The 14,395-nt window shown below is 51.1% G+C and overlaps 1 protein-coding gene across 1 annotated transcript; it reads right to left on the reverse strand.

Moving 5' to 3' along the window:
- Positions 1-10,649: 10,649 nt before the first annotated feature.
- LOC136758211 (bcl-2-like protein 1) lies at positions 10,650-12,779 on the reverse strand. The gene is made up of 2 exons (XM_066712481.1): positions 12,321-12,779; positions 10,650-10,814 (listed from the first exon to the last, which is right to left on the reverse strand). Exons 1-2 carry the CDS (start codon positions 12,777-12,779, stop codon positions 10,650-10,652), a joined length of 624 nt encoding a protein of 207 aa, XP_066568578.1.
- Between the last annotated feature and the right edge of the window lie 1,616 nt (positions 12,780-14,395).

The raw sequence follows: 14,395 nt of genomic DNA on the forward strand, positions 1-14,395 counted from the left end.
CAGTGAGACGCACACACCCACTACACACTGAGACACTATGCAGTGATACGCACACACCCACTACACACTGAGACGCAATGCAGTGAGAAGCACACACCCACTACACACTGAGACGCTATGCAGTGAGACGCACACAGCCACTACACACTGAGACGCTACGCACTGAGACGCACACACTCACTACACACTGAGACGGAATGCAGTGAGATGCACAAGCCCACTACACAGAGAAGCTATGCAGAGAGACACAAACACCCACTACACACTGAGGCGCTATGGAGTGAGACACACACACCCACCACACACAGATGTCATGCAGTGAGACGCACACGACCCACTACACACTGAGACGCTATGCAGGGAGATGCACACACCCACTACACACTGAGACGCAATGCAGTGAGACGCACACGACCCACTACACACTGAGACGCTATGCAGGGAGATGCACACACCCACTACACACTGAGACGCTATGCAGTGAGACGCACACAGCCACAACACACTGAGACGATATGCTGTGAGACGCACACACCCACTACACAGAGAAGCTATGCAGAGAGACACAAACACCCACTACACACTGAGACGCACACAGCCACTACACACTGAGACGCTATGCAGTGAGACGCACACACCCACCACACAGTGAGACACACACACCCACTACACAAAGACGCTATGCAGTGAGACGCACACACCCACTGCACACTGAGACGCTATGCAGTGAGACGCACACACCCACTACACAGTCTGACGCTATGCTGTGAGACGCACACACCCACTACACAATGAGACGCTATGCAGAGAGACGCACACACCTACTACACACTGAGACGCTATGCAGTGAGACGCACAAGCCCACTACACAGAGAAGCTATGCAGAGAGACACAAACACCCACTACACACTGAGGCGCTATGGAGTGAGACACACACACCCACCACACACAGATGTCATGCAGTGAGACGCACACGACCCACTACACACTGAGACGCTATGCGGTGAGACGCACACAGCCACTACACACTGAGACACTATGCGGTGAGACGCACACACCCACTACACACTGAGACGATATGCAGTGAGACGCACACACCCATTACACACTGAGACGCAGTGCAGTGAGACGCACACACCCACTACACACTGAGACGCTATGCAGTGATAAGCACACACCCACTACAGACTGAGACGCAATGCAGTGAGACGAACACACCCAATACACACTGAGACGCTATGCAGTGAGACAACACACACCCACTACACAGTCCGACGCTATGCAGTGAGACACACACACCCACTATACACTGAGACGCTATGCGGTGAGACGCACACACCCACTACACACTGAGATGCTATGCAATGAGACGCACGTGCCCACTACACACTGAGACGCTATGCAATGAGACGCACACGCCTACTACACACTGAGACGCTATGCGGTGAGACGCTATGCAGTGAGACGCACACACCCACTACACACTGAGACGCCATGCAGTGAGACGCACACATCCACTACACACTGAGACGCAGTGCAGTGAGACGCACACACCCACTACACACTGAGACGCTATGCAGTGATAAGCACACACCCACTACAGACTGAGACGCAATGCAGTGAGACGAACACACCCAATACACACTGAGACGCTATGCAGTGAGACAACACACACCCACTACACAGTCCGACGCTATGCAGTGAGACACACACACCCACTATACACTGAGACGCTATGCGGTGAGACGCACACACCCACTACACACTGAGATGCTATGCAATGAGACGCACGTGCCCACTACACACTGAGACGCTATGCAATGAGACGCACACGCCTACTACACACTGAGACGCTATGCGGTGAGATGCACACAGCCACTACACACTGAGACGCTATGCAGTGAGACGCACACACCCACTACACACTGAGACGCTATGCGGTGAGACGCACACAGCCACTACACACTGAGACGCTATGCAGTGAGACGCACACACCCACCACACAGTGAGACACACACACCCACTACACAAAGATGCTATGCAGTGAGACGCACACACCCACTGCACACTGAGACGCTATGCAGTGAGACGCACACACCCACTACACAGTGTGATGCTATGCAGTGAGACGCACACCGTCTACACACTGAGGCGCTATGGAGTGAGACACACACACCCACCACACACAGATGTCATGCAGTGAGACGCACACGACCCACTACACACTGAGACGCTATGCGGTGAGACGCACACAGCCACTACACACTGAGACACTATGCGGTGAGACGCACACACCCACTACACACTGAGACGATATGCAGTGAGACGCACACACCCATTACACACTGAGACGCAGTGCAGTGAGACGCACACACCCACTACACACTGAGACGCTATGCAGTGATAAGCACACACCCACTACAGACTGAGACGCAATGCAGTGAGACGAACACACCCAATACACACTGAGACGCTATGCAGTGAGACAACACACACCCACTACACAGTCCGACGCTATGCAGTGAGACACACACACCCACTATACACTGAGACGCTATGCGGTGAGACACACACACCCACTACACACTGAGATGCTATGCAATGAGACGCACGTGCCCACTACACACTGAGACGCTATGCAATGAGACGCACACGCCTACTACACACTGAGACGCTATGCGGTGAGACGCACACAGCCACTACACACTGAGACGCTATGCAGTGAGACGCACACACCCACTACACACTGAGACGCTATGCAGTGAGACGCACACATCCACTACACACTAAGACGCTATGCGGTGAGACGCACACAGCCACTACACACTGGGACGCTATGCAGTGAGACGCACACACCCACCACACAGTGAGACACACACACCCACTACACAAAGATGCTATGCAGTGAGACGCACACACCCACTGCACACTGAGACGCTATGCAGTGAGACGCACACACCCACTACACAGTGTGATGCTATGCAGTGAGACGCACACCGTCTACACACTGAGACGCTATGCAGTGAGACGCACAAGCCCACTAGACACTGAGACGCTATGCAGGGAGATGCACACACCCACTACACACAGAGACACACACACCCACCACACACAGACATCATGTAGTGAGACGCACACACCCACTACACACTGAGACACTATGCAGTGATACGCACACACCCACTACACACTGAGACGCAATGCAGTGAGACGCACACAGCCACTACACACAGAGACGCTACGCACTGAGACGCACACACTCACTACACACTGAGACGGAATGCAGTGAGATGCACAAGCCCACTACACAGAGAAGCTATGCAGAGAGACACAAACACCCACTACACACTGAGGCGCTATGGAGTGAGACACACACACCCATTACACACTGAGACGCAATGCAGTGAGACGCACACGCCCACTACACACTGAGACGCAGTGCAGTGAGACGCACACACCCACTACACACTGAGACGCTATGCAGTGATAAGCACACACCCACTACAGACTGAGACGCAATGCAGTGAGACAACACACACCCACTACACAGTCCGACGCTATGCAGTGAGACACACACACCCACTATACACTGAGACGCTATGCGGTGAGACGCACACACCCACTACACACTGAGACGCTATGCAATGAGACGCACACGCCTACTACACACTGAGACGCTATGCGGTGAGACGCACACAGCCACTATACACTGAGACGCTATGCAGTGAGACGCACACACCCACTACACACTGAGACGCTATGCAGTGAGACGCACACATCCACTACACACTGAGACGCTATGCGGTGAGACGCACACAGCCACTACACACTGAGACGCTATACAGTGAGACGCACACACCCACCACACAGTGAGACACACACACCCACTACACAAAGATGCTATGCAGTGAGACGCACACACCCACTGCACACTGAGACGCTATGCAGTGAGACGCACACACCCACTACACAGTGTGATGCTATGCAGTGAGACGCACACCGTCTACACACTGAGACGCTATGCAGTGAGACGCACAAGCCCACTACACACTGAGACGCTATGCAGGGAGATGCACACACCCACTACACACAGAGACACACACACCCACCACACACAGACATCATGCAGTGAGACGCACACACCCACTACACACTGAGACACTATGCAGTGATACGCACACACCCACTACACACTGAGACGCAATGCAGTGAGAAGCACACACCCACTACACACTGAGACGCTATGCAGTGAGACGCACACAGCCACTACACACTGAGACGCTACGCACTGAGACGCACACACTCACTACACACTGAGACGGAATGCAGTGAGATGCACAAGCCCACTACACAGAGAAGCTATGCAGAGAGACACAAACACCCACTACACACTGAGGCGCTATGGAGTGAGACACACACACCCACCACACACAGATTTCATGCAGTGAGACGCACACGACCCACTACACACTGAGACGCTATGCAGGGAGATGCACACACCCACTACACACTGAGACGCTATGCAGTGAGACGCACACAGCCACAACACACTGAGACGATATGCTGTGAGACGCACACACCCACTACACAGAGAAGCTATGCAGAGAGACACAAACACCCACTACACACTGAGACGCACACAGCCACTACACACTGAGACGCTATGCAGTGAGACGCACACACCCACCACACAGTGAGACACACACACCCACTACACAAAGACGCTATGCAGTGAGACGCACACACCCACTGCACACTGAGACGCTATGCAGTGAGACGCACACACCCACTACACAGTCTGACGCTATGCGGTGAGACGCACACACCCACCACACACAGACGTCATGCAGTGAGACGCACACAGCCACTACACAGTCTGACGCTATGCGGTGAGACGCACACAGCCACTACACAATGTGATGCTATGCAGTGAGACGCACACCGTCTACACACTGAGACGCTATGCAGTGAGACGCACACACCCACTACACACTGAGACGCAATGCAGTGAGACACACACACCCACTATACACTGAGACGATATGCGGTGAGACGCACACACCCACTACACACTGAGATGCTATGCAATGAGACGCACGTGCCCACTACACACTGAGACGCTATGCAATGAGACGCACACGACTACAACACACTGAGACGCTATGCGGTGAGACGCACACAGCCACTACACACTGAGACGCTATGCAGTGAGACGCACACACCCACTACACACTGAGACGCTATGCAGTGAGACGCACACATCCACTACACACTGAGACGCTATGCGGTGAGACGCACACAGCCACTACACACTGAGACGCTATGCAGTGAGACGCACACACCCACCACACAGTGAGACACACACACCCACTACACAAAGATGCTATGCAGTGAGACGCACACACCCACTACACAGTCTGACGCTATGCGGTGAGACGCACACACCCACCACACACAGACATCATGCAGTGAGACGCACACACCCACTACACACTGAGACACTATGCGGTGAGACGCACACAGCCACTACACACTGAGACGCAATGCAGTGAGAAGCACACACCCACTACACACTGAGACGCTATGCAGTGAGACGCACACAGCCACTACACACTGAGACGCTACGCACTGAGACGCACACACTCACTACACACTGAGACGGAATGCAGTGAGATGCACAAGCCCACTACACAGAGAAGCTATGCAGAGAGACACAAACACCCACTACACACTGAGGCGCTATGGAGTGAGACACACACACCCACCACACACAGATGTCATGCAGTGAGACGCACACGACCCACTACACACTGAGACGCTATGCAGGGAGATGCACACACCCACTACACACTGAGACGCTATGCAGTGAGACGCACACAGCCACAACACACTGAGACGATATGCTGTGAGACGCACACACCCACTACACAGAGAAGCTATGCAGAGAGACACAAACACCCACTACACACTGAGACGCACACAGCCACTACACACTGAGACGCACACACCCACTACACAAAGACGCTATGCAGTGAGACGCACACACCCACTGCACACTGAGACGCTATGCAGTGAGACGCACACACCCACTACACAGTCTGACGCTATGCGGTGAGACGCACACACCCACCACACACAGACGTCATGCAGTGAGACGCACACAGCCACTACACAGTCTGACGCTATGCGGTGAGACGCACACAGCCACTACACACTGAGACGCTATGCAGTGAGACGCACACACCCACTACACACTGAGACGCAATGCAGTGAGACACACACACCCACTATACACTGAGACGATATGCGGTGAGACGCACACACCCACTACACACTGAGATGCTATGCAATGAGACGCACGTGCCCACTACACACTGAGACGCTATGCAATGAGACGCACACGACTACAACACACTGAGACGCTATGCGGTGAGACGCACACAGCCACTACACACTGAGACGCTATGCAGTGAGACGCACACACCCACTACACACTGAGACGCTATGCAGTGAGACGCACACATCCACTACACACTGAGACGCTATGCGGTGAGACGCACACAGCCACTACACACTGAGACGCTATGCAGTGAGACGCACACACCCACCACACAGTGAGACACACACACCCACTACACAAAGATGCTATGCAGTGAGACGCACACACCCACTACACAGTCTGACGCTATGCGGTGAGACGCACACACCCACCACACACAGACGTCATGCAGTGAGACGCACACAGCCACTACACAGTCTGACGCTATGCGGTGAGACGCACACAGCCACTACACAATGAGACGCTATGCAGTGAGACTCAACACACCCAATACACAGTGTGAAGCTATGCAGTGAGACGCAAACACCGTCTACACACTGAGACGCTATGCAGTGAGACGCAACACACCCACGAAACAGTGTGATGCTATGCAGTGAGACGCACACACCCACTACACACTGAGACGCTATGCAGTGAGACGCAACACACCCACTAAACACTGAGACGCACACACCCACTACACACTGAGATGCTATGCAGTGAGACACACACACCCACCACACACAGACGTCATGGAGTGAGACACACACACCCACTACACACTGAGACGCTATGCAGTGAGACGCACACACCCATTACACACTGAGACGCTATGCAGTGAGACGCACACATCCACTACACACTGAGATGCACACACCCACTACACACTGAGACGCTATGCGGTGAGACACATACACCCACTACACAGTCTGACGCTATGCGGTGAGACGCACACACCCACAACACACTGAGACGCTATGCAGGGAGATGCACACACCCACTACACAGTGAGACACACACACCCACTACACAAAGATGCTATGCAGTGAGACGCACACACCCACTGCACACTGAGACGCTATGCAGTGAGACGCACACACCCACCACACACAGACGTCATGGAGTGAGACACACACACCCACTACACACTGAGACGCTATGCAGTGAGACGCACACACCCATTACACACTGAGACGCACACACCCACTACACACTGAGATGCTATGCAGTGAGACACACACACCCACCACACACAGACGTCATGGAGTGAGACACACACACCCACTACACACTGAGACGCTATGCAGTGAGACGCACACACCCATTACACACTGAGACGCACACACCCACTACACACTGAGACGCAATGCAGTGAGACACACACACCCACCACACACTGAGACGCTATGTAGTGAGACGCACACGGCCCACTACACACTGAGACGCTATGCAGGGAGATGCACACACCCACTACACACTGAGACGCAATGCAGTGAGACACACACACCCACCACACAGTGAGACACACACACGCACAACACACTGAGATGCTATGCAGTGAGACGCACACAGCCACTACACAGTCTGACGCTATGCGGTGAGACGCACACAGCCACTACACAGTCTGACGCTATGCGGTGAGACGCACACAGCCACTACACAGTCTGACGCTATGCGGTGAGACGCACACACCCACAACACACTGAGACGCTATGCAGTGAGACTCAACACACCCAATACACAGTGTGAAGCTATGCAGTGAGACGCAAACACCGTCTACACACTGAGACGCTATGTAGTGAGACGCAACACACCCACTAAACAGTGTGATGCTATGCAGTGAGACGCACACACCCACTACACACTGAGACGCTATGCAGTGAGACGCAACACACCCACTAAACACTGAGACGCACACACCCACTACACACTGAGACACACACACCCACCACACACAGACGTCATGGAGTGAGACACACACACCCACTACACACTGAGACGCTATGCAGTGAGACGCACACACCCATTACACACTGAGACGCACACACCCACTACACACTGAGATGCTATGCAGTGAGACACACACACCCACCACACACAGACGTCATGGAGTGAGACACACACACCCACTACACACTGAGACGCTATGCAGTGAGACGCACACACCCATTACACACTGAGACGCTATGCAGTGAGACGCACACATCCACTACACACTGAGATGCACACACCCACTACACACTGAGACGCTATGCGGTGAGACACATACACCCACTACACAGTCTGACGCTATGCGGTGAGACGCACACACCCACAACACACTGAGACGCTATGCAGGGAGATGCACACACCCACTACACAGTGAGACACACACACCCACTACACAAAGATGCTATGCAGTGAGACGCACACACCCACTGCACACTGAGACGCTATGCAGTGAGACGCACACACCCACTACACACTGAGACGCAATGCAGTGAGACACACACACCCACCACACACAGACGTCATGCAGTGAGACGCACACAGCCACTACACAGTCTGACGCTATGCTGTGAGACGCACACACCCACTACACAATGAGACGCTATGCAGAGAGACGCACACACCTACTACACACTGAGACGCTATGCAGTGATACGCACACACCCACTACACACTGAGACGCAATGCAGTGAGACACACACACCCACCACACACTGAGACGCTATGCAGTGAGACGCACACGGCCCACTACACACTGAGACGCTATGCAGGGAGATGCACACACCCACTACACACTGAGACGCAATGCAGTGAGACACACACACCCACCACACAGTGAGACACACACACGCACAACACACTGAGATGCTATGCAGTGAGACGCACACAGCCACTACACACTGAGACGCTATGCGGTGAGACGCACACAGCCACTACACACTGAGACGCTATGCAGTGAGACGCACACACCCACCACACAGTGAGACACACACACCCACTACACAAAGATGCTATGCAGTGAGACGCACACACCCACTGCACACTGAGACGCTATGCAGTGAGACGCACACACCCACTACACAGTCTGACGCTATGCTGTGAGACGCACACACCCACTACACAATGAGACGCTATGCAGAGAGACGCACACACCTACTACACACTGAGACGCTATGCAGTGAGACTCAACACACCCAATACACAGTGTGAAGCTATGCAGTGAGACGCACACAACCACTACACACTGAGATGCAATGTACTGAGACGCACACGGCCCACTACACACTGAGACGCTATGCAGGGAGATGCACACACCCACTACACAGTGAGACACACACACCCACTACACAAAGATGCTATGCAGTGAGACGCACACACCCACTGCACACTGAGACGCTATGCAGTGAGACGCACACACCCACTACACAGTGTGATGCTATGCAGTGAGACGCACACCGTCTACACACTGAGACGCTATGCAGTGATACGCACACACCCACTACACACTGAGACGCAATGCAGTGAGACACACACACCCACCACACACAGACGTCATGCAGTGAGACGCACACAGCCACTACACAGTCTGACGCTATGCTGTGAGACGCACACACCCACTACACAATGAGACGCTATGCAGAGAGACGCACACACCTACTACACACTGAGACGCTATGCAGGGAGACGCACACACCCACTACACACTGAGACGCAGTGCAGTGAGACACACACACCCACCACACACTGAGATGCTATGCAGTGAGACGCACACATCCACTACACACTGAGACGCTATGCAGGGAGACGCACACACCCACTACACACTGAGACGCAGTGCAGTGAGACACACACACCCACCACACACAGACGTTATGCAGTGAGACGCACACACCCACTACACACTGAAACGCTATGCAGTGAGACGCACACAGCCACTACACAGTGTGACGCTATGCAGTGAGACGCACACAGCCACTACACAGTGTGACGCTATGCGGTGAGACGCACACAGCCACTACACACTGAGACGCTATGCAGTGAGACGCACACAGCCACTACACACTGAGACGCTATGCAGTGAGACGCACACAGCCACTACACAGTGTGACGCTATGCGGTGAGACGCACACAGCCACTACACACTGAGACGCTATGCGGTGAGACGCACACAGCATACACAGAGAATATTCATGGGTTACACCACTTGTAACTTGCTCAAACCATATGAGCCCTGTTACAGTTTATCAAACACATTTGCGGTGCTGGTAGGCGTGAGTTCTGCATGTGGTTGGGCAGTGTAGTGGGCCTGGCTCATCTGGCCCCTGGCATCTTAGCCCTGACACTACCTACTTGGAGTACTCATCACAGAGTCCCACATCCGTCCAATCAGAAAGCCCACTGCCAGCCCCGTCACCAGAGTCACTCCTCCCAGGATCCACTTCTTGAGACTCGCTTTTGATTTTCTGCGCTCTGCCGCTTCCTCCCCATAGAGGTCTGCAAAGCGGTTCTATTGTTGGGAGGGGAACAAGGTAATGGAGGAATCGATTAGGATTTCGATCATAATATTTACTATTCACTAAAAAAGAAAAAAAACACACAAAGAAACAAACTATTAAAAAGTGCAAATGTTACTAGAAAGTAAGCAACAACAACAAAAGATATAGTATAAAATGCATTGCATTGTAGATCTTTGGCCTGATATATCTAAGGATTAAAGCTGTACTCTGCAGGGGAGGAAATCACACTAGTAGCACGGACCCCACAGTGGGGCTTTTTTTGAGACATACGGTAACAAGTTGAGAGCTTGGTTTAATTAGGACAAACATTGCCTTTTGTTTAATTGTATTTCTATTTAGTGTAAAATATCCTAAACTGATGGAAAACCACATCAAAGGTGTGTGAGAGAGGGAGAGGAAGGGAACGGCAACCTTATTAGCGTTTGTTCAAGAAGGGTCTTAGACCAAGTGAGTTCGGCTGCATAGGTTTGGAGAACTGGGAATCACCCCTGTGGCCAAAACAATCTATTCTGTCTATAAAGATTAATATTAACAAATTCGACAGAATGCATGGGCACGGGTAAGAGTTAAGAATTAGAAATGGGTATCATTGTACACTGACATCAGGTGCATTTTACAGGGTAGTTAGGGAATACTTCATGCACGGGATTAATCTCAGACAGAAGTAATCCAAACAGATAAGCGCACATGAAAAAGACTGGTTTGTAAGGGGATTTTTGTATATAGAACTTTAAATATGATCTTCCTCTTCTTCTAAGTAAGATCCTCTTGAGGAATTTGTAGTTTGCCCTGCAGCTCGCCAGTTTCCCACAATCAGTCAATGCAGTCAGGGGTCTGTCTGCAGCACTTTCACCCCCCTCAAAAAAGCCTTGTTCTTCTACTGCTTTTTAATTGTAATCTGTAATTGTATGCCACCTCAGAACCGACACAGTGTGAAGCTGAACTAAAACAGCATTTCTGCAAATGAACATTCATAAACGAGATGCATTTTAGAGTGGTCCTGCATCTAGCATGCTCAGTTTACATCTTGAAGGTCAGCCAAAGGTCTCTGGGTGAGTAATGCAGTGGAAATTGACAGTCTAACTAGTGAGGACACAGCTTTTCCTATTAATGGCAACTAATGCAGTCATAGTCACCCCTTCTATAAATCTTGATGAGACTGAATCATACTGTTTATACTTTTTTTCCTCTACTCATTCGTATTTGATCCTTGGGGTTTGGACTGCAGGTGCAGTTACATACTATAAGATCATTCACGAATGCAGTCTTAAGAGAGTAGACTGGGTCGACATTATACAGTGTACCAAACCATAGCAGAGCTGAAAAAAACAAACACACACAAAGAGAGAGAAGTGACTGAACCCTGTGTAGCAGCTGACTCATACATGCTGTGAGCAATACAGTAATACAGCAACGTCTCGCCAGCCCAGCCCAGCCCCCTATGTACAGACTCCTGGAAATGCAGCCAACACTGCCCCACATCCTGCTCTACTTACCCATCCTCCGTGCCTCCGAATCCAGTGATTCAGGTTGTTGTCCAGCAGGTCGGTCAACAAGTTGACGATGCGGCCAATGGAGGGATTCATCACCTTCTCCGCACTTTCCATGCACAGCAGCCCCGCGATGTCAAACAGCTTCGCAATGCGGGCCCAGCTCACACCGTCGATGAAAAACTCATCCGCGACTGTTTCGAAGATGCGGCAGGGCATGAGATGCGAGGCGTGCAGCTCATACAGCCGGGTGCCGAGCTCCCCCAAGTCATGGATTTCGTCGAACTCGTCGTCGAAATCCAGCAGCGCCTGTAAGACATCGCGGTTGACGCGAACCTCTACCTCTGGCATGGTGGGCTCTGACGCCGCCTCCAGCATCAGCTGTTTCCATGTGCCGTTATTCTGATAGAGTTTACTGAAGATGTACAAGACAACCAGTTCTCTATTGCTGCAGGGCAAGTTCATCTCGATGTGTCCCCTGTGCAGCTCAGAATCAATGACTGAGGAACGCCTTCAACAGCCCCTCCCGCACTGCCACACCTGCGACAACAATGGAGTGACGCTGCAGCGTCGATCTCCTAGACAACGCCGAATCAATGACGTCACAAATAGCCGATGCCGTACACAGAGCAAGGAGAGAGTACGTACAGTGAATATCAACAGCGTACAGCTTTCTTATATTATTAGTATTATTAGGCTTTTTATTAGTAGTACGTTGTTTTAGTATAATCGTTGTCTTGGATTCATAAATCAATGAAAATAATGTACAGCTGTGAACACATTAGGATACAAACTTCCACTATCAATAGTAAAGTACTCATAAGAGTAATCCCAGTGTGTGATAGTGCTACATTTCACATTAAAGGAAAAGTAATGTGTAATTGCCTGTTTCAGGAAGTCATGTTGGAATTGCTGCCATGCTGCGACAATATACACGGGACAAAATGGCCATTCCGAAATGTTGTGCTGTCCAGTTATGGACTCTGAAACCTTGAGTCATACAGAGGCATTGCAAACAGGTTTAATACCAGCATAACCATCATTTGCACTCATCTACACTATTTCTGTACATTAGTATCTCATTACCTTTCATACAAGATGCACTGGCCAAGAGGTGAAGCCATGCAAGACAATGAAGTTGGCTCAGAATGACTGAGGTCGCACATATCCTTCAGGAGAACCCACAGTTCATTCTATCATGCAACCTACACAAAATCAGAGAACAGCTTACCCACTTTCCCAAGACACGATGACACCCTTCTGTGACAATGGCCATTTAACACCGTTACAATATAAAGTTGTCATCTGCTAGAATGGCGATAGATGTACCTCCAATCAAAAGGTTTTTATTACAAGCAGCTGCAAGGAAGGGGTTCAAGAGGCAATCTCAAGAACAGTCTTAGAGAAGTTACAAACTACATCCACTTTTATGCAGACCTGACAGGAGAGACAGATAACAGGCCCACATGATGAGTGGAAGTTCAGTTTCTGCTCAGGAAGACCAATATATAGTCAAACTGGGTAGAATTAAGGCAAACGTAATGTTTAAAATTAAAGGGGTTTTGTATGATGTATCAAGGCCAAATTGCTGGTGAAAACTGGTTCTTATCAGACTCTGTTCTTCTAGGTATCAGGGTTGAACTAAAGCACAGTACCGTAGCACAGTGAGACACTGATACAGTGACTTTGTTTACACAGACACACAGGGAAAGAAATGCAGTTCTTCAGTCCCTCCTGTCGGTACAGCGAAAGAAATGAGCGGAAAACTGATAAGTCCCCCAATTCTATGTATCGTCTATCTCTAGTCCCTGTAGCCATAGGGTGTATATCAGTAAGGCTATGTGAACGCAGTTACCTGATATGGTCGACAAAGTGTAAGCAGGTGCTTGATTGGTGGTGATTAAATGCCATCATATAATAATGGGTTATAATAGGGTGTGGTCATATCTGTATTTCTGACAGCCTGGAATAACTGTCCGGATTCTTGGTGCAGAGAAAATAAGACATTGGAAATAACAACATTGACAGAAAGCAAAAACTATACAAGAGGCAAAGAGCAGAAGAATATGCGAACAGTGCTC

The sequence above is a fragment of the Amia ocellicauda genome, chromosome 9 (assembly GCF_036373705.1).
Source record: "Amia ocellicauda isolate fAmiCal2 chromosome 9, fAmiCal2.hap1, whole genome shotgun sequence".
In the NCBI taxonomy this organism is placed as follows: Eukaryota; Metazoa; Chordata; class Actinopteri; order Amiiformes; family Amiidae; genus Amia; species Amia ocellicauda.

Excerpts from the sequence above, each read along its gene's own strand:
- LOC136758211 (XM_066712481.1), bottom strand. The coding sequence starts at position 12,779 with ATGAACTTGCCCTGCAGCAATAGAGAACTGGTTGTCTTGTACATCTTC. Across the intron at positions 10,815-12,320 it reads TTCGGAGGCACGGAGGATGG|AACCGCTTTGCAGACCTCTA; the intron begins GTAAGTAGAGCA and ends TCCCAACAATAG.